General features: G+C 45.3%; 1 protein-coding gene and 1 pseudogene across 1 annotated transcript in view; both read left to right on the plus strand.

Annotated features, from left to right (window-relative positions):
• Window positions 1–20,523, plus strand: part of LOC126426662 (serine/arginine repetitive matrix protein 2-like) — a 288,117-nt gene that overhangs the window by 25,931 nt on the left and 241,663 nt on the right. The window contains exon 3 of the mRNA XM_050088547.1: window positions 7,450–7,648. Coding sequence (XP_049944504.1) covers window positions 7,450–7,648 — 199 coding nt within the window. The remainder of the gene's footprint in view (window positions 1–7,449; window positions 7,649–20,523) is intronic.
• On the plus strand, window positions 323–440 carry LOC126427523 (5S ribosomal RNA; annotated as a pseudogene).

Here is a 20,523-nt window from a genome sequence, read left to right on the forward strand (position 1 = left end):
GTATTGCTGACACTCGCCTACTTCGTTAGAGCGACAAGTCAAATAATCTGATGGTGTGTGCACCGAAGGTCTTACAGTACGCACATCACATCCTTCTCAGTGTTTTCCACATATTCCTCTCCTCTCCGATTCTGCGCAGAACCTCCTCATTCCCTAACAGTCCCTAATTTTCATCATTTTCTGTAGCACCACATCTCAAATGCTTTTCTGTTGTGGATTTCCCACAGTCCATGTCTCACTGAAATAAAATGCTGTGCTCCAAAGGTACTGCACAGTCTCAGACATTTATTCCTCAAGTTAAGGCCTAGGTTTGATACTAGGAGGCAACGGCCTTGCCACAGTGAATACACCGGTTCCCGTGACATCACCGAAGTTAAGCGCTGTCGGGCGTGACCGGCACTTGGATGGGTGACCGTCCGGGCCGCCATGTGCTGTTGCCATTTTTCGGGGTGCACTCAGCCTCGTGATTCCAATTGAGGAGCTACTCGACCGAATAGTAGCGGCTCCGGTGAAGAATACCATCATAACGACCGAGCGAGGTGGCGCAGTGGTTAGACACTGGACTCGCATTCGGAAGGACGACGGTTCAATCCCGCGTCCGGCCATCCTGATTTAGGTTTTCCGTGATTTCCCTAAATCACTCCCGGCAAATGCCGGGATGGTTCCTCTGAAAGGGCACAGCCGACTTCCTTCCCCATCCTTCCCTAATCCGATGAGACCGATGACCACGCTGTCTGGTCTCCTTCCCCAAACCAACCAACCAACCAACCATCATAACGACCGGGACAGTGGCGTGCTGACCACACGCCCCTCCTATCCGCATCCACCGCTGAGGATGACACGGCGGTCGGATGTTCCCTATGCGCCACTTGTGGCCTAAACACGGAGTGCATTTTAAACTAGGAGACCTCTCCTGGCCAGGAATGCCTTTTTTCCAGTGGTTGTCTGCTTTTCATGCCCTCCTTGCTCCGTCCGTGGTTGGTTATTTTGCTGCCTGTGTCGCGACAATCAATCCTGATGTTATGTTTTTCGTTGCCCCATTTTTGCCACTTTGATTAGTCTTTCTTCGATTTTCTCTCAATCCATATTCTGCACTCATTAGACTGCTTTCCATTCATCAGACCAAGTAATTCTTCTTCACTTTCACTTACGATAGCAGTGTCACCGCCGAACCTTAACGTTGATGTCCTTTCACCTTGAATTTTAAGCCCACTCTTCAACTTTTATTTCTATACTTCGACGTTTGGCTTGGACAGCAGGGACAAAGACTGCATCCGTGTCTTACACCTTTTTTTAATCCGCGCACATCATTCATGATTGTCAAGTCGTATTGTTCCCTCTTGGCTTTTGTACATATTGTATATTGCCCGTATCTCCCTATAACTTACCCCTATCATTCTAAGGATTTCGAACATTCTGTACCATTTGATATTCTCGAACGCTTTCTCCAGGTCGACAGATCCTATGAACGTGTCATGATTTTTCTTCACCCTGGTTTCCATTATCAACTGCAGCGTCGGAACTGTCCACCTTTCCTAAAGCCAAACTGATCGTGATTTAACAGATCCTCAGTTGGATGTTGTTGTAGTTGTCTTCAGTCCTGAGACTGGTTTGATGCAGCTCTCCATGCTGCTCTATCCTCAGCAAGCTTCTTCATTTCCCAGTACCTACTGCAACCTACATCCTTCTGAATCTGCTTAGTGTATTCACACCTTGCTCTCCCTCTACGGTTTTTACCCTCCACGCTGCCCTCCAACGCTAAATTGGTGATCCCTTGATGCCTCAGAATATGCCCTACCAACCGTCAAGTTGTGCCACAAACTTCTTTTCTCCCCAATCCTATTCAATACCTCCTCATTAGTTACGTGATCTATCCACCTTATCTTCAGCATTCTTCTGTAGCGGCACATTTCGAAAGCTTCTATTCTCTTCTTGTCTAAACCATTTATCGTCCACGTTTCACTTCCATACATGACTACACTGCATACAAATATTTTCAGACATGACTTCCTGACACTCAAGTCAATACTCGATGTTAACAAATTTCTCTTCTTCAGAAACGCTTTCCTTGCCATTGCCAGTCTACATTTTATATCCTCTCTACTTCGACCATCATCAGTTATTTTGCTCCGCAAACAGCAAAACTCATTTACTACTTTAAGCTTCTCATTTCCTAATCTAATTCCCTCAGCATCACCCGATTTAATTCGACTACATTCCATTATCCTCGTTTTGCTTTTGCTGATGTTCATCTTATATCCTCCTTTCAAGACACTGTCCATTCCGTTCAACTGCTCTTCCAAGTCCTTTGCTGTCTCTGACAGAATTACAATGTCATCGGCAAATCTCAAAGTTGTCATTTCTTCTCCATGGTTTTTAATTCCTACTCCGAATTTCTCTTTTGTTTCCTTTAGTGCTTGCTCAATATACAGATATTTCATTAATTAAATTCAATATCTCTTCTGTTACCCAAGGATTTCTTTTAGTTCTCGTTTTACCTACTTGATCCTCTACTACCTTCACTATTTCATCCCTCAAAGCTACCCATTCTTCTTCTTCTGTATTTCTTTCCCCCATTGTTGTCAATCGTTCCCTGGTGCTCTCCCTGAAACTCTCTACAACGTCTGGTTTAGTCAGTTTATCCAGGTCCCATCTCCTCAAATTCCCACCTTTTTGCAGTTTCTTCAGTTTTAATCTACAGTTCATAACCGATATATTGTGGTCAAAGTCCACATGTGCCCCTGGAAATGTCTTACAATTTAAAACCTGGTTCCTAATTGTCTGTCTTACCATTATATAATCTATCTGAAACCTTTTAGTATCTCCAGGGTTCTTCCATGTATACAACCTTCTTTCATGATTCTTGAACCAAGTGTTAGCTATGATTAATTTATGCTCTGTGCAAAATTCTACGAGACGGCTTCCTCTTTCATTTCTTACCCGAAATCCATATTCACCTACTATGTTTCCTTCTCTCCCTTTTCCTACACTCGAATTCCAGTCACCCATGACTATTAAATTTTCGTCTCCCTTCACTGTCTGAATAATTCCTTTTATTTCATCATACATTTCTTCAATTTCTTCGTCATCGGCAGAGCTAGTTGGCATATAAACTTGTACTACTGTAGTAGGCGTGGGCTTCGTGTCTATCTTGGCCACAATAATGCGTTCACTGTGCTGTTTGTAGTAGCTCCACGCCGCTTGCGGGTTCCTGAGTGCGCTGCCACAGTGCTGCACATCACGCCGGATGATCTGATGTAACTCGTCGGTGGTGCGCGGCTAGATTACGTTTAAGCTGGCCCTACAGAAAAAAGTCAGAACAGGGAGGGAGGCGGGTCAAGGCAGGTGACCTTGGGGACCTCAGTCCATCGGAAATGATTGTGTCAGGGAAAATTGTTGTACCACAGCCACACTTGCCCCAGATGGGTGGCACGTTGGCTCTTACTGCAGGTACCAACCGAGTGCCTCTTCCTCGTCCTGCAACTGGTTCACAAATTTATGAACCAATACCTGTTACACTTGTGCCATAGTGTCAGAAACAAAACAAAAAATTGATGCGATGGTGGGATGTTGTGACAGCGCACAGAAAACGCTCTCCTCCTCTGAATGAACGACTGTACGTTGCGTACTCACAGCTAGCGAAACCTCGTTGATAATCTCTGTGAGAACATGCAGGGTGGTCCATTGGTCGTGACCGGGCCAAATATCTCACGAAATAAGCGTTAAGCGAAAAAACTACAAAGAACGAAACTTGTCTAGCTTGATGGGGGAAACCAGATGGCGCTATGGTTGGCCCGCTAGATGGCGCTGCCATAGGTCAAACGGATATCAACTGCGTTTTTTTTATAGGAGCCCCCATTTTTAATTACATATTAGCGTAGTACGTAAAGAAATAATGAATGTTTTAGTTGGACCATTTTTTTCGTCTTTGTGATAGATGGCGCTGTAATAGTCTCAAACGTGGTATCACGTAACATTCCGCCAGTGCGGACGCTATTTCCTTCGTGGTACATTACCCGTGTTAAAATGGACCGTTTACCAATTGCGCAAATGGTCGATATTGTGTTGATGTATGGCCATTGTGATGAAAATGCCCAACGGGCGTGTGCTATGTATGCTGCTCGCTATCCTGGACGATATCATCCAAGTGTCCGGACCGTTCCCCAGATACTTGCGTTATTTAAGGAAACAGGAAGTGTTCAGCCACGTGTCAAACGTCAACGAGGACCTGCAACAAATGATAATGCCCAAGTAGGTATTTTAGCTGCTGTCGCGGCTAATCGGCACATCAGAAGCAGACAAATTGCGCGAGAATCGGGAATCTCGAAAACGTCGGTGTTGAGAATGCTACATCAACATCGATTGCACCCGTACCATACTTCTATGCACCAGGAATTGCATGGCGACGACTTTGAATGTCGTGTACAGTTCTGCCGCTGGGCACAAGAGAAATTACGGGACGATGACAGATTTTAGCGACGAAGCGTCATTCACCAACAGCGGTAACGTAAACCGGCATAATATGCACTATTGGGCAACGGCAAATCCGCGATGGCTGCGACAAGTGGCATTATGGGAGGAAGGATAATTGTCCCCTATTATTCCGATGGGAATCTAAATGGTGCAAGGTATGCTGATTTGCTACGTAATGTTCTACCGATGTTACTACAAGATGTTTCACTGCATGACAGAATGGCGATGTACTTCCAACATCATGGATGTCCGGCACATAGATCGCGTGCGGTTGAAGCAGTATTGAATAGCATATTTCATGACAGGTGGATTGGTCGTCGAAGCACCATACCATGGCCCGCACGTTCACCGGATCTGACGTCCCCGGATTCCGTTCTGTGGCGAAAGTTGAAGGATATTTGCTATCGTGATCCACCGACAACGCCTGACAACATGCGTCAGCGCATTGTCAATGCATGTGCGAACATTGCGGAAGGCGAACTACTCGCTGTTGAGAGGAATGTCGTTACACGTATTGCCAAATTCATCGAGGTTGACGGACATTGTTTTGAGCATTTATTGCATTAATGTGGTATTTACAGGTAATCACGCTGTAACAGCATGCGTTCTCAGAAATAATAAGTTCACAAAGGTACATGTATCACTTTGGGACAACCGAAATAAAATGTTCAAACGTACCTACGTTCTGTATTTTAATTTAAAAAAGCCTACCTTTTACCAAGTATTCGTCTAAAATCGTGAGCCATATATTTGTGACTATTACAGCGCCATCTATCACAAAGCGAAAAAAGTGGTGCAACTAAGACATTCATACTTCTTTACGTACTACACGAATATGTAATAAAAATTAGGGGTTTCTATTTAAAAAAACGCAGTTGATATCCGTTTGACCTATGGCAGCGCCATCTAGCGGGCCAACCATAGCGCCATCTGGTTTCCCCCTTCAAGCTAGACGAGTTTCGTTCTTTGTAGTTTTTTCGTTTGACGCTTATTTCTGGAGATATTTGGCCCGGTCACTATCAATGGACCACCCTGAATACTGTGAAATCCAGTATTCTGGCAGAAACGTTCACAAACATGCATCATGTTGAACTGTGTATACAGGTATACAGGTTCTGGTGCAGACTGTATACCAATTAGGTTCCTTTGTGAGTATGCTAACTCATTAGCTCCATACTTAACAATCATATAGAACCGTTCGCTCGGTGAAAGATCCGTACCCAAAGACTGGAAATTGCATAGGTCACAGCAATATATAAGAAAGGTAGTAGGAGTAATCCACTAAATTACAGGCCCATATCGTTAACGTCGATATGCAACAGGATTTTAGAACATATATTGTGTTCGGACATTATGAATTACCACGAAGGAAACGGTCCATTGACACACAGTCAAGATGGGTTTAGAAAACATCGTTCCTGTGAAACACAACTATCTGTTTATTCACATGAAGTGCTGACTGCTATTGACAAGGGATTTCAGGTCGATTTCGTATTTCTGGATTTGCAGAAGGCTTTTGACACTCTACCACAGAAGCGGCTGGTTGTGAAATTGCGTGCTTATGGAATATCGTCTCAGTTTATGTGACTGGATTTGTGATTTCCTGCCAGAGAGGTGACAGTTCGTAGTAATAGACGGAAAGTCATCGAGTAAATCGGAAGTGATTTCTGGCGTTCCCCAAGGTAGTGTTATAGGCCCTTTGCTGTTCTTTATCTATATAAACGATTTGCGAGACAATGTGAGCAGCCGTCTTCTGCTGTTTGCAGATAATGCTGTCGTTTATCGACTAATAAAGTCATCAGAAGATGAAAACAAATTGCAAAACGATTTAGATGAAATACGTGCATGGTGCGAAAAGTGGCAGTTGACCTTAAATAATGAAAAGTGTGAGGACATCCACATGAGTGCTAAAAGGAACTCGTTAAACTTCAGTTACACGATAAATCAGTCTGGTCTAAAAGCCGTAAATTCAACTAAATACCTAGGTATTACAATTAAGAACAACTTAAATTCGAAGGAACACATAGAAAATGTTGTGGGGAAGGCTAACCAAAGACTGCGTTTTATTGGCAGGACACTTAGAAAATGTAACAGACCTACTAAGGAGACTGCCTACAGTACGCTTGTCCGTCCTCTTTTAGAATACTGCTGCGCGGTGTGGGATCCTTACGAGATGGGACTGACGGAGTACATCGAAAAAGTTCAAAGAAGGGCAGCACGTTTTGTATTATGGGGAAATATGGGAGAGAGTGTCACAGAAATGGTACAGGATTTGGGCTGGACATCGTTGAGGGAAAGGCGTTTTTCGTTGCGACGGAATCTTCTCGCGAAATTCCAATCACCAACTCTGTCCTCCAAATGGTTGGTTTGGTTGGGTTGTTTTGGGGGAAGAGACCAAACAGCGAGGTCATTGGTCACGTCGGATTAGGGGAGGATGGGGAAGGCAGTCGGCCGTGCCCTTTCGAAGGAACCATCCCAGCATTTGCCTGAAGCGATTTAGGGAAATCAAGGAAAACCTAAATCAGTATGGCCGGACGTGGGATTGAACCGTCGTCCTCCCGAATGCGAGTCCAGTGTGCTACCACTGCTCCTCCTCGCTCGGTGTCCTCCGAATGCGAAAATGGATTGTTGACACCGACCTACATGGGGAGGAACGATCAGCACGATAAAATAAGGGAAATCAGAGCTCGTACGGATAGATACAGGTGTTCATCCTTTGCGCGCGCTATACGAGATTGTAATAATAGAGATTTGTGAAGATGGTTCGACGAACCCTCTGCCAGGCACTTGAATGTATCCATGTAGATGTAGAATGGCATCATAATGACGGCTGTAGGTGTTCCATTTCCTTAGAATTTTTGTGGGTAACCCTCATCCTTGGTGTCCTGTGGTGAAGAACTTGAGTCCAGACACGGGTCAGCTGGTCGGCGTTGTGACTTCTACGAGTTTGGGTAACTGGAGTGGGCGTGTCTGCAGGTGGAGGACAGCAGCGCAGCCGAGACGTCCTGCGAGGAGATGCCGGGCCCCCCGGAGGGCGAGGCCGAGGTGCCGCTGCAGAGGGCTCTGGACCACATCGAGCAGCTGCAGCAGAACCTGTCCACCAGGCTGAGCCCCGGCGCCGTGCAGGCCATCCGGGCCGAGCTGAAGGGCGCCAGCCCCGCCGCGTCGCCCTCCGGTAAGTCACCACACTCGCACAGCGTCACAGCAAGTATAAGCGCCTGGTTAGGTCCGCAGGACGGAACAGGTAGTCGGAATTGTGGAAAGGGACCAAAAATGAGCGGCTGTCACTTACACTCGAACACACACAACCTTATTTAGTTGCCCAAACATTACAGTGCAATGAATAAAATGTTCTCGGGTTTCCAACCGAGTTGTTGTTGTTGTGGTCTTCAGTCCTGAGACTGGTTTCATGCAGCTCTCCATGCTACTCTATCCTGTGCAAGCTTCTTCATCTCCCAGTACCTACTGCAACCTACATCCTTCTGAATCTGCTTGGTGTATTCATCTCTGGGTCTCTCTCTACGATTTTCACCCTCCACGCTGCCCTCCGATACTAAATTGGTGATCCCTTGATGCCTCAGAATGTGCCGTACCAACCGATCCCTTCTTCTAGTCAAGTTCTGCCACATTCTCCCCGATCCTATTCAATACCTCCTCATTAGTTATGTGATCTACCCATCTAATGTTCAGCATTCTTGTGTAGGACCACATTTCAAAAGCTTCTATTCTCTTCTTGTCTAAACTATTTATCGCCCACGTTCCACTTCCATACACGGCTACACTCCATACAAATACTTTCAGAAACGACTTTCTGACACTTAAATCTATACTCGATGTTAACAAATTTTTCTTCTTCAGAAACGCTTTCCTTGGTATTGCCAGTCTACATTTGATATCCTCTCTACTTCGACCATCATCAGTTATTTTGCTCCCCAAATAGCAAAACTCCTTTACTACTTTAAGTGTCTCATTTCCTAATCTAATACCCTCAACATCGCCCGACTTAATTCGACTACATTCCATTATCCTCGTTTTGCTTTTGTTGATGTTTATCTTATATCCTCCTTTCAAGGCGCTATCCATTCCGTTCAACTGCTCTTCCAAGTCCTTTGCTGTCTCTTGACAGAATTACAATGTCGTCGGCGAACCTTAAGGTTTCTATTTCTTGGCTCTGAGCACTATGGGACTTAACATCTGTGGTCATCGGTTCCCTAGAACTACTTAAACTGAACTAACCTAAGGACATCACACACATCCATGCCCGAGGCAGATTTCGAACCTGCGACCGTAGCGGTCACGCGGTTCCAGACTGAAGGGCCTAGAACCGCACGGCCACACCAGCCGGCCTTCTATTTCTTCTCCATTTTAATATCTACTCCGACCTTTTCTTTTGTTTCCTTCGCTGATTGCTCAATATACAGATTGAATAACATCGGGGAGAGGCTACAACCGTGTCTCACTCCCTTCCCAACCACTGCTTCCCTTTCATGTCCCTCGACTCTTATAACTGCCATCTGGTTTCTGTACAAATTGTAAATAGCCTTTCGCTCCCTGTATTCTACCCCTGCCACCTTCAGAATTTGAAAGAGAGTATTCCAGTCAACATTGTCAAAAGCTTTCTCTAGGTCTACAAATGCTAGAAACGTAGGTTTGCCTTTCCTTAATCTAGCTTCCAAGATAAGTCGTATTGTCAGTATTGCTTCACGTGTTCCAATATTTCTACGGAATGCAAACTGATCTTCCCCGAGGTCTGCTTCGACCAGTTTTTCCATTCGTCTGTAAAGAATTCGCGTTAGTATTTTGCAGCCGTGACTTATTAAACTGATAGTTCGGTAATTTTCACATCTGTCAACATCTTCTTTTTTTTGGGATTGGAATTATTATATTCTTCTTGAAGTCTGAGGGTATTTCGCCTGTCTCGTATATCTTGCTCACGAGATGGTAGAGTTTTGTCAGGACTGGCTCTCCCAAGGGTGTCAGTAGTTCTAATGGAATGTCCCAACCGAGTCAATTGCTTAAAACTACACGAGCTTTCAGCCAAGGATTACTTGCCCGAAAGCTCGTGTAGTTTTAAGCAATGGACGCTGTTGGAAACCCGAGAACATGAGTCATACCACTGGACAATGGCCAAGGATTGCTTGCCCGAAAGCTCGTGTAGTTTTAAGCAATTGACGCTGTTCAGAACCCGAGAACATGAGTCATACCACTTGACAATGGTCAAGGATTGGTTGCCCGAAAGCTTGTGTAGTTTTAAGCAATTGACGCGGTTGGAAACCCGAGAACATTTTATTCAATGTTATCGCCGCGAGACTCTGCTTTCATACATTACAGCGCAAATTTCCGAGCGTAGCTATCGTCTGAATAGGTCACACAATGTTATGGCTTAAGGGCCCAACTTCTTTAGTTTTTAAAACGGTTGAAGGCCCATGTTTTGAAAACACATCTACAATAGATTTTTTTACAAGGTAGAAAGCCCAAGGCTTTACCTGCCAGGTTAGCCGAAAGCACTAATGCACTGCTTCCTGGACTCTCGGGTAGGTGCGCCGGCCCCGGATCGAATCCACCCGCCAGATTAATGATGAGGGCCGGTGTGCCGGCCAGCCTAGAAGTGGTTTTTAGGCGGTTTTCCACATCCCTCTAGGTGAATACTGGTCTTGTCCCCACGTACCGCCTCAGTTACACGATTCGCAGACATTTGCAACACATCCACACTTTTCCGTGATTTACACTAGACGCAGACAGGAGGGGTACCCTGATTCCATCCCAGGGGGGGGGGGGGGGGCGGGGGGTACGCGGTGGCGGCACGAAGGGCATTCGGCCACTGCTTCAAATTAACATGCCAAACCCGACTTAACCAAGCGAACCCCAAGCAAAGTGCGGGACAATGGCGGAAGCGATAGCGAAATCCCAAGGCTTTATCCTTAATTTTTTTTTTTTTTTTTAAATGAGGCTGAAGGCCCAAACAATGTAAGATTTAACAAGCAAGGAATTTAAACTTTAAGACGGCTGAAGGCCCATGATTGAAAAACACAACTACAATAAATTTCCAAAAAGCAGGAGGCGCAAAGCTTTATCCAGAAAAAAAAATGTTTTAAATGCAGCTGAAGGCCCAAACAGTCTAAGACTTACCAAGTAAGGAATTTTAATTTTAACACAGCTGAAGGCCCATGATTGAAAAACACAACTACAATAAATTTTCAAAAGGCAAAAGGCCCAAAGAATTGTGCAAAAATATTTTATATGAGGCTCAAGGGCCAAACAGTATAAGACGTAACAAGCAATGAATTTAAATTTTAAGACAGCTGAAGGCCCATGCTAGAAAAACACAATACATTAAAATTTCAAAGGCAGAATGCCCACAACTTTATCCAAAAATATTTTAAATGAGGCTGGAGGCCCAAACAATGCAAGACTTGGCAAGTAAGGAACTATCAATTTTTAAATCGGCCAAAGGCCCATTATTTAAAAAACGAACTAATAGCGTACAGATTCAAACCATCGGCTATGAGCCATTAAAATCCACAATCAAATAAGAAAAGGCGGTACAGCCAGCGGCGCTCAGAAGTTTCTGGGGGTTGGTCTGCATTTGAAATACTAACGTTCGCTTAGGGCAGACAGGTAGTCGGCCCAACTATATCCGATCCGCCGGCAACCCAACCCAGAGACAGTCAACGGACCCACCGACAAGACGACTTGCTTTCCACCCGACCATTACACAAAGAACTCCAGAGCCAAAACGTAAAAGCCATAGCCGCCCACAACCAAGTATGCACAAACTGTCAAAACTACACACACGTGTCGGACAGCGACAACACGGTGGGGAAAGGACGCTGCCTGAATTTTACGTCAGCGGCCTTGGCAGGTAACCGGAACGCTAATCGCCACAAGGCAGAAAATTCCGCTGGTGCGCTTGGACCTCAAATAACCAAAATACAGTTAAACTCCACCGGATGGTGGCCAAACTTTCGCCAACTCGAACACTCGCTGTTGCTCACAGAAATACCCCCAACAGCCAACCATGAAAACCAACGGCACAATGTGAACTGTCTGGCTTCGGTAATTAAATCACCACTCAACTTTGACGTCCTGGGCCGGTGAGCCTCGAACCTCTTATCACCCGGAACAGCTCCCACACACTCCGACACTGCGTAGAGACCCCCAGCAGGCCCGGCCCACTGCGCCGCGTGGAGATTTCGTGGCTGATCCACACCAACCGACCGACTGTCGCACACCGGCCAGCTGGAAACTATAAGCACCGGACCAAAGATAGTACAAGGTGCGAATATCGATAAACACCGCTGCTGCCACACGTATAAGGAGAAAGAACCACGGCATAACTGCAATAACCGCGGGAAACCAAACGCAGAGTAACAGTCAAGGTTTAAACCAACGCATAAGCCGGGGCCAGCACGGCTCAGGGCGGCCAAGTGAAATCGAGACGTGTGGCAAAAAAGGTAAGTAAGCTGTTTATTATCTCTAACAGGGGAACCTCCCCATCGCACCCCCCTCAGATTTAGTTATAAGTTGGCACAGTGGATAGGCCTTGATAAACTGAACACAGAACAATTGACAAAACAGGAAGAAATTGTGTGGAACTGTGAAAAAATAAGAAAAATATACAAACTGAGTAGTCCATGAGCCACATAAGCATCATAATGGACAATGTGGGCTTAGGAGCGCCGTGCTCCCGTGGTAGCGTGAGCAGCTGCAGAACGAGAGGTCCTTGGTTCAAGTCTTCCCTCGACTGAAAATTTTACTTTCTTTATTTTTGCATAGTTATTATCTGTCCGTTCGTTCATTGACATCTCTGTTCACTGTAATAAGTTTAGTGTCTGTGTTTTGCGACCGCACCGCAAAACCGTGCGATTAGTAGGCGAAAGGACGTGCCTCTCCAATGGGAACAGAAAACATTTGATCGCAAGGTCATAGGTCAACAGATTCCTCCACAGGAAAACACGTCTGATATATTCTATACGACACTGGTGACGGCATGTGCGTCACATGACAGGAATATGTTGTCGACCCACCTAACTTGTACACTTGGGGAATGGGTAAAAAGATTCTTCTACCTTGCCCGATTTAGGTTTTCTTGTGGATGTGATAATTACTCCCAAAAAAGTGATGAAAACATAAGAGTTTGTCACATAAACTGAAAATAACAAATTAAACTTTTTACTCGATGGAAGAATCGAACCAAGGACCTTTCGTTCCGCAGCTGCTCACGTTACCACGAGACTACGGCGCTCCTGCGCTCTCAATCTCCTTAATGTTGCTTATCTTTCCTTGAACTACTCAGTTTGTATATTTTGCTTATTTTTTCACAGTTCCACAAAACTTCTTCCTGTTTTCTCAATTGATCTGTGTTCAGTTTTTCAAGGCCTATCCACTGTGCCAACTTATAACTAAATCTGAGGGGGGTGCGATGGGGAGGTTCCCTTGTAAGGTAACCGCCATAACAGTACTCTACCAGAAGAAAATCGTAACACCAAGAAGCAGTTGTGCGAAATAAACGAAATCCGGTAGGCATGTTTCTACACCTGCGAGACAGCGGTTCAAATTTCGCCTTAGTCAAATAGTTCAAATGGCTCTTAGCATTATGGGACTTAGCTGCTGAGGTCATCAGTCCCCTAGAACTTAGAACTAATCAAACCTAATTAACCTAAGGACATCACACACATCCGTGCCCGAGGCAGGATTCGAACCTGCGACATAGGGGTCGTGCGGTTCCAGACTGTAGCGCCTACAACCGCTCGGCCACAACGGCCGGCAAGCGCGAGTAACATACTAGCGCCACTATGAGGATGAAAATCAGGTTTGCTTTAAATACACAGTATGACGATCGTGATAATGGACACGGTGAGCTGGTGTTAGCTATGGATGCCTTTAAGGCGACAAAGACGCCGCTATCGACTCCTCACTGAACGAGGTCATGTAATAATGCTACAAGAAGTTGGATGTACCTTTTGCGATATTGCAGAAAGACTTGGCAGGAATGTAGCCACTGTACATAATTGCTGACAGCGGCAGACTCAGGACTGCAACGGGCCGTAACTCCAGGTTTATGTCCATTGTGCCTACCATACAGACAGGTTGCTTGCAGGCACTCGGCTGGTTTCCTTCTAACTAACACACGGCCATCACTGGCACCGACGCAGATCCAGAAACACAATAGATGTTTGCCTTGCTCTCTTGGCAATATTCGATGCCGACCTGTCTGCGTCGGCTATCCTCATTTTACCGCAGTGTTGCAGCCCAGCGATTAATTCTCACCTGGATTAATTCCCACCTTTCTCAGTACCCAACACTTTCCAATATTACCACAATTGAATGTAATAACAGCATCATGAACTCCTATTTTCACTGCAAACGTAAGTATAACAACTACTCGCAATCACACTTGAACAGAACTAACCGCATGTTTGAAAGCGTGTTGTTTACAAACAGCAGAAACAAAAGAATACCGACCGTTGCATTGTGCAAGGATAGCCAACACACTCACTTTCGTTTCTGGCATATTCCATAAATTTGGACGAAATCGGCGATGACGAATAGGCACGGTCCCCTTATCAGTACCACATCTACGTCATGTCATTATCAAAAGCACGGTCGCATGCGATTTCAAGCGACATTTGTGACTAGATTAAGAGAATTTTTGATACGGTGGACACAGGATGCCATCTTATATCCCGACTAATCGCATAACGGGCCGGCCGTTGTAGCCGAGCGGTTCGAGGCGCTTCGGTCTGGAGCCGAGCGACCGCTACGGTCGCAGGTTCGAATCCTGGCTCGGGCATGGATGTGTGTGATGTCCTTAGGTTAGTTAGGTTTAAGTAGTTCCAAGTTCCAGGGGACTGATGACCTCAGATCTTAAGTCCCATAGTGCTCAGAGCCATTTGAACCATTTTTTGACCGCATAATGTGTAGACGTAGCTTCAATAAGGAAAATGTTCTCGCTTGTCAGAAACTCGCCATCGTAATCAAGTAATGCATTCTCGTGGGATAGTTACTGAGCATCTTTAAAAAAAATTCTCAGAAAAATCTCACGATCTGCGGAATATGTTGACCAGTTCCATGTTTGTACATTGAATGCGTCAGTGAAATGCAAGATTAAGCCTATGGCACTATCGGGTGTCCCCCAGGGAAGCGCGTTGGTTTCCCTGCTCCTCAGGTCGCAAATTAATGACGAAGCAGACTATATTGTACTCACATTTACCGCCTGTGTTCGCCGTCAACATGCAATAACCACTCACAGAAAATAGCTGGCAGCGCTAGCGGTGGAGGGTATGTGAAGGGCTTATTTCAATAGTGGTACAAGTCCATTCTGAGATACAAAGTCCTAAAGTTAAATGACTATACATACTTGAATATTTCTCGTGAGATAACTGCAGATTTTTCAGCGCTATATACCGGGTGATCAAAAAGTCAGTATAAATTTGAAAACTGAATAAATCACGGAATAATGTAGATAGAGAGGTACAAATTGACACACATGCTTGGAATGACATGGGGTTTTATTAGAACCAAAAAAATACAAACGTTCAAAAAATGTCCGACAGATGGCGCTTCATCTGATCAGAATAGCAACAATTAGCATAACAAAGTAAGACAAAGCAAAGATGATGTTCTTTACACGAAATGCTCAATATGTCCACCATCATTCCTCAACAATAGCTGTAGTCGAGGAATAATGTTGTGAACAGCACTGTAAAGCATGTCCGGAGTAATGGTGAGGCATTGGCGTCGGATGTTGACTTTCAGCATCCCTAGAGATGTCGGCCGATCACGATGCACTTGCGACTTCAGGTAACCCCAAAGCCAATAATCGCACGGACTGAGGTCTGGATACCTGGGAGGCCAAGCGTGACGAAAGTGGCGGCTGAGCACACGACCATCACCAAACGACGCGCGCAAGAGATCTTTCACGTGTCTAGCAATATGGCGTGGAGCGCCACCCTGCATAAACATCGTACGTCCCAGCAGGTGTTTATCAGCCAGACTGGGGACGATGCGATTCTGTAACATATCGGCGTACCTCTCACCCGTCACGGTAGCAGTTACAAAACCAGAATCACGCATTTCCTCGAAGAAAAAAGGCCCGATAACGGTAGATGTGGTGAATCCAACTCATACCGTGACTTTCTTGTCGTGCAATGGAGTTTCCACGACAGTTCTAGGGTTTTCGGTAGCCAAAATTATGCAGCTGTGGGTGTTGACAGACCCCCGGAGCGTGAAATGAGCTTCGTCGGTCCACAACACGTTTCTCAACCAATCGTCATCTTCTGCCATTTTCTGAAACGCCCACACCGCAAATGCCCTCCGCTTCACTAAATCTCCACGTAACAGTTCGTGATGCCGATGGATTTCGTACGGATAGCATCGGAGGGCACGCCTGTCAACCAAACAGTAGTGTATGGAATGCCGGTGCGACGTGCGACTGCACGAGCGCTGACTTCCCCGTGCGTAGACGAACCCGCTACAGTCTCCATTTCTTCCTGAACTGTCTCAGCAGCATTACGTCTTGTGCTCGGTCGGCCACTACGGGGTCTATCGTCTAAGCAACCCGTGGCTTCGAACTTCGAAATCATTCTCGCCACAGCTGCATTTGTCAACGGACCTTTACCCGCTCGAATCCCCTTCCTATGGCGATAGGATCGTAACGTTGAACTAGCACATTCCCCATTCTGATAAAACAGCTTCACTAAAAGCGTCTTTTCAGGTAACGTCAACATGTTGCGACTGCTGGTGCATCTGATTCTCTCTCTCATTACAGCTCCTTTTTATACATGATTCTCATGCGCAGTCACTGACGTTTTGCTGTCCAGCGCCATCTGTCGGACATTTTGTGAACTTTTTTTTTTTGTTCTAATAAAACCCCATGTCATTCCAAGCATGTGTGTCAATTTTTACCTCTCTATCTACATTATTCCGTGGTTTATTAAGTTTTCAAATTTATACTGACTTTTTGATCATCTGGGATATATACTTGAATATACTCTTGAATATTTCTGGCTAGATAACTGCAGATTTTTCAGCGCTCATTTAACTTTAGCACTCTGTATGTCAGAATGAACAAAAATGGACTTGTACCACTATTGAAATAAGCCCTTCATATAAAGCGTGTCGGGCATACGCGGATAACAGTGCAGCGGAAACGCAGCCCAAACGTCCGAAAGTGCATGGTCATTAGCTTTCCGGGGCAAGGGTAGAAGGTGTTTCCGAAACGGCTAAATATGTAAACTGTTCGCGTGACGTCGTGGTTGAAGTATACCGTGCGTGGCAAAATGGCGCTATCCATAACACCCGCCGAGACAACGAATATTTAGGGTGACCAGATGCAATTGTTTAAAAAGGAGGACAAACAGCTTCTAAAAGGAGGACAAGAGAAGAAAAAAAGAGGACACATCAAACGGGTCAACTGCAGATGAGCATACCACCCGTCAGCTTTGGACAAGTCACGTGACTGCCGGCAATTACTGGTAAAACTAGTAGTTAATTGTTGCTGATGGTCAGGTGATGGTTAACTGAGCAATATAAAAAAAATTAAAAGTATTGTTTGTGGTGACAGTGTGGTGTCAATTGTTTTGTTATGTCAACAACACGGAATTGCTTACAAAGCGAAAAACGTACGACCCTTCACCTCCCTTCATTCGACGCACTGCTACCAACATCTGCAATTCAAGCAGCAGCTGACGACATGTAAACTGCACTTTAAACCTCCGAATACAAATAAATTGAATGACTGTGAAACAATGAAATAAAACCATGGCAGTTAATCTGTCGAGTTATTCCTTACCTTTATTGGCCACTGAGACGTACGTTCCAGCTACACATATCTTACATTCCGCTTCAAATTCATTTCCCCCTTTCTTAAAGCCGGATATTTGTAAGCAAGGACATCAGAAAATGTACACTTTCGGTTAGGCATAGCCAAATATTTTACGTAACCCACCACCATCATCATCATGATCATTATCTAAGACTGATTATGCCTTTCAGCGTTCAGTCTGGAGCATAGTCCCCGTTATAAAATTCCTCCATGATCCCCTATTCAGTGCTAACATTGATGCCTCCTCTGATGTTAAACCTATTACTTCAAAATCATTCTTAACCGAATCCAGGCACCTTCTCCTTGGTCTGCCCCGACTCCTCCTACCTTCTACTGCTGAACCCATGAGTCTCTTGGGTAACCTTGCTTCTCCCATGCGTGTAACATGACCCCACCATCTAAGCCTGTTCGCCCTGACTGCTACATCTATAGAGTTCATTCCCAGTTTTTCTTTGATTTCCTCATTGTGGACACCCTCCTGCCATTGTTCCCATCTCCTAGTACCTGCAATCATCCTAGCTACTTTCATATCCGTAACCTCAACCTTATTGATAAGGTAACCTGAATCCACCCAGCTTTCGCTCCCATACAACAAAGTTGGTCGAAAGATTGAACGGTGCACAGACGACTTAGCCTCGGTACTGACTTCCTTCTTGCAGAAGAGAGTAGATCGTAGCTGAGCGCTCACTGCATTAGCTTTGCTACACCTCGCTTCCAGTTCTTCCACTATGTTGCCATCCTGTGAGAATATGCATCCTAAGTACTTGAAACCGTCCACCTGTTCTAACTTTGTTCCTCCTATTTGGCACTCAATCCGTTTATATTTCTTTCCCACTGACATTACTTTCGTTTTGGAGATGCTAATCTTCATACCATAGTCCTTACATTTCTGACCTAGCTCTGAAATATTACTTTGCAAACTTTCAATCGAATCTGCCATCACAACTAAGTCATCCGCATATGCAAGACTGCTTATTTTGTGCTCACATATCTTAATCTCACCCAGCCAGTCTATTGTTTTCAACATATGATCCATAAATAATATGAGCAACAGTGGAGACAGGTTGCAGCCTTGTCTTACCCCTGAAACTACTCTGAACCATGAACTCAATTTACCGTCAACTCTAACTGCTGCCTGACTGTCTATGTAAAGACCTTTAATTGTTTGCAAAAGTTTGCCTCCTATTCCATAATCTCGAAGAACAGACAATAACTTGCTCCTAGGAACCCGCTCATATGCCTTTTCTAGATCTATAAAGCATAGATACAATTCCCTGTTCCACTCGGTTAAAAATTACAGTCACAAATCACACGTGCACTACAGGAAGCCAACCCAATACAAAGCGAAGATACGAAACGAAAATTTTAAATAATCGATATTTGCATTCGCTTATAGGTCGATCAACGATAACATCGACGATCCTCGTGCCACCTACTAACACCGCCTTCGTGCGTGTTTATCACGAAGGCTGTGCCAATAGTTAAAGTATTTCAGAAAAGAGCAATAGAACGGGACAAATTGTAAATTTAACTGTATTACGCTCAACTTTGCGAAAAAGCCGGACACTGTAAAAATCCGCCCGGACCCCGGACAAAGAGCTAAAAAGGAGGACATGTCCGGATTAATCCGGACGTCTGGTCACTCTACGAATATTCACTCAGATCTTGGTAAACATGCAAAGTGGCCCAAAGATTGACGAGTTCTTGCAAATGTCAAGAAGTGGACAATTGTGCCGTTCAAAAAACGAAAAATACGTCGTATCCTGTGACTACCATATCAACGATTCCTAATTGGAATCGGCCAACTCCTACAGACAACTGGGTGTAACACTTTGTAGGGATATGAATGGACATACAGGCTAAGTCATAGCTGAAGCAGCTGGCAGATTTCTATTGATTGGTAGAATACTGAGAAATTGGAGTCTTGAAGTAGACTCACGGCTAACCTATCCTGGAATGCTGCTCAAGGTGTGGGGCATACCAAACAGGTTCAACAGGGAATATTTAACATGTACAATGACGGTCGGATTGCTTGAATGCCGGCTGCTGTGGCCGAGCGGTTCTAGGCGCTTCAGTCTGGAACCGCGCTGCTGCTACGGTCGCAGGTTCGAATCCTGCCTCGGGCATGGATGTGTGTGCTGTCCTTAGGTTAGTTAGGTTTAAGTAGTTCTAAGTTCTAGGGGACGACCACAGATGTTAAGTCCCATAGTGCTCAGAGCCATTTAATTGCTCGACTGATGGGCGAGAGTAAGGGAGACGCTGGAAGAAGCGAACTAGCATTTGCTTGAGGATATACCCAAACAATCCCTTGAAAGCGAACTTAAGAAATTTTCAAGAATCAGCTCAGGTCATGACTGTAGGAATACGTGTGTACTACTGCCACCAAGCACCGCTTCCGAAGGGATCGCTAAGACAAGCTGAGATTACTTACATAGGTCAGGCATAGAGGCGCTTAAATAGTCATTCTTCTGCCGCTCCATATCACACTAAATCTTATGAAGACCTGGGAAACTGTTTGTCCAGCTCCTTTGCACAGAGTACTTTATTATACACCCGTGCTCATAAATGAAGGATAATTGCAGAATGTGGTGCCACAGAACGTGGCACTACACAAAACTGGCGCTAATAGCATAGGCACGTAGGGAACACACACGACACAGACCCGTAGGTCCACGGTATTGGTGATAAGTTGAGAAAACCTTCCCGAAACACGTGTGCTACAAAACGCCACTGTTTCCTGGGCATGTACCCCCATGTCAGTATGGGATATGACCGCCATGCACACGTACACAGGGTTGTCATACTCTGGATCAGGTGGTCGAGCAGCTGCTGGGGTATAGCCTCCCATTCTTGCACCAGTGCCTGTCGGAGCTCCTGAAGTGTCGTAGGGGTTTGAAGACGTGCAGCGATACGTCGGCCGAGAACATCCCAGACGTGCTCGATGGGGTTTAGGTCTGGAGAACAGGCAGGCCACTCCATTCGCCTGATATCTTCTGTTTCAAGGTACTCCTCCACGATGGCAGCTCGGTGAGGCCGTGCGTTATCATCCATCAGGAGGAAGGTGGGACCCACTGCACCCCTGAAAAGGCGGACATACTGGTGCAAAATGAGGTCCCGATACACCTGACCTGTTACAGTTCCTCTGTCAAAGACATGCAGGGGTGTACGTGCACCAATCATAATCCCACCCCACACCATCAAACCACGACCTTCATACAGGTCCC

The sequence above is a fragment of the Schistocerca serialis genome, chromosome 11 (genome assembly GCF_023864345.2).
Source record: "Schistocerca serialis cubense isolate TAMUIC-IGC-003099 chromosome 11, iqSchSeri2.2, whole genome shotgun sequence".
NCBI classification, from domain to species: Eukaryota; Metazoa; Arthropoda; class Insecta; order Orthoptera; family Acrididae; genus Schistocerca; species Schistocerca serialis.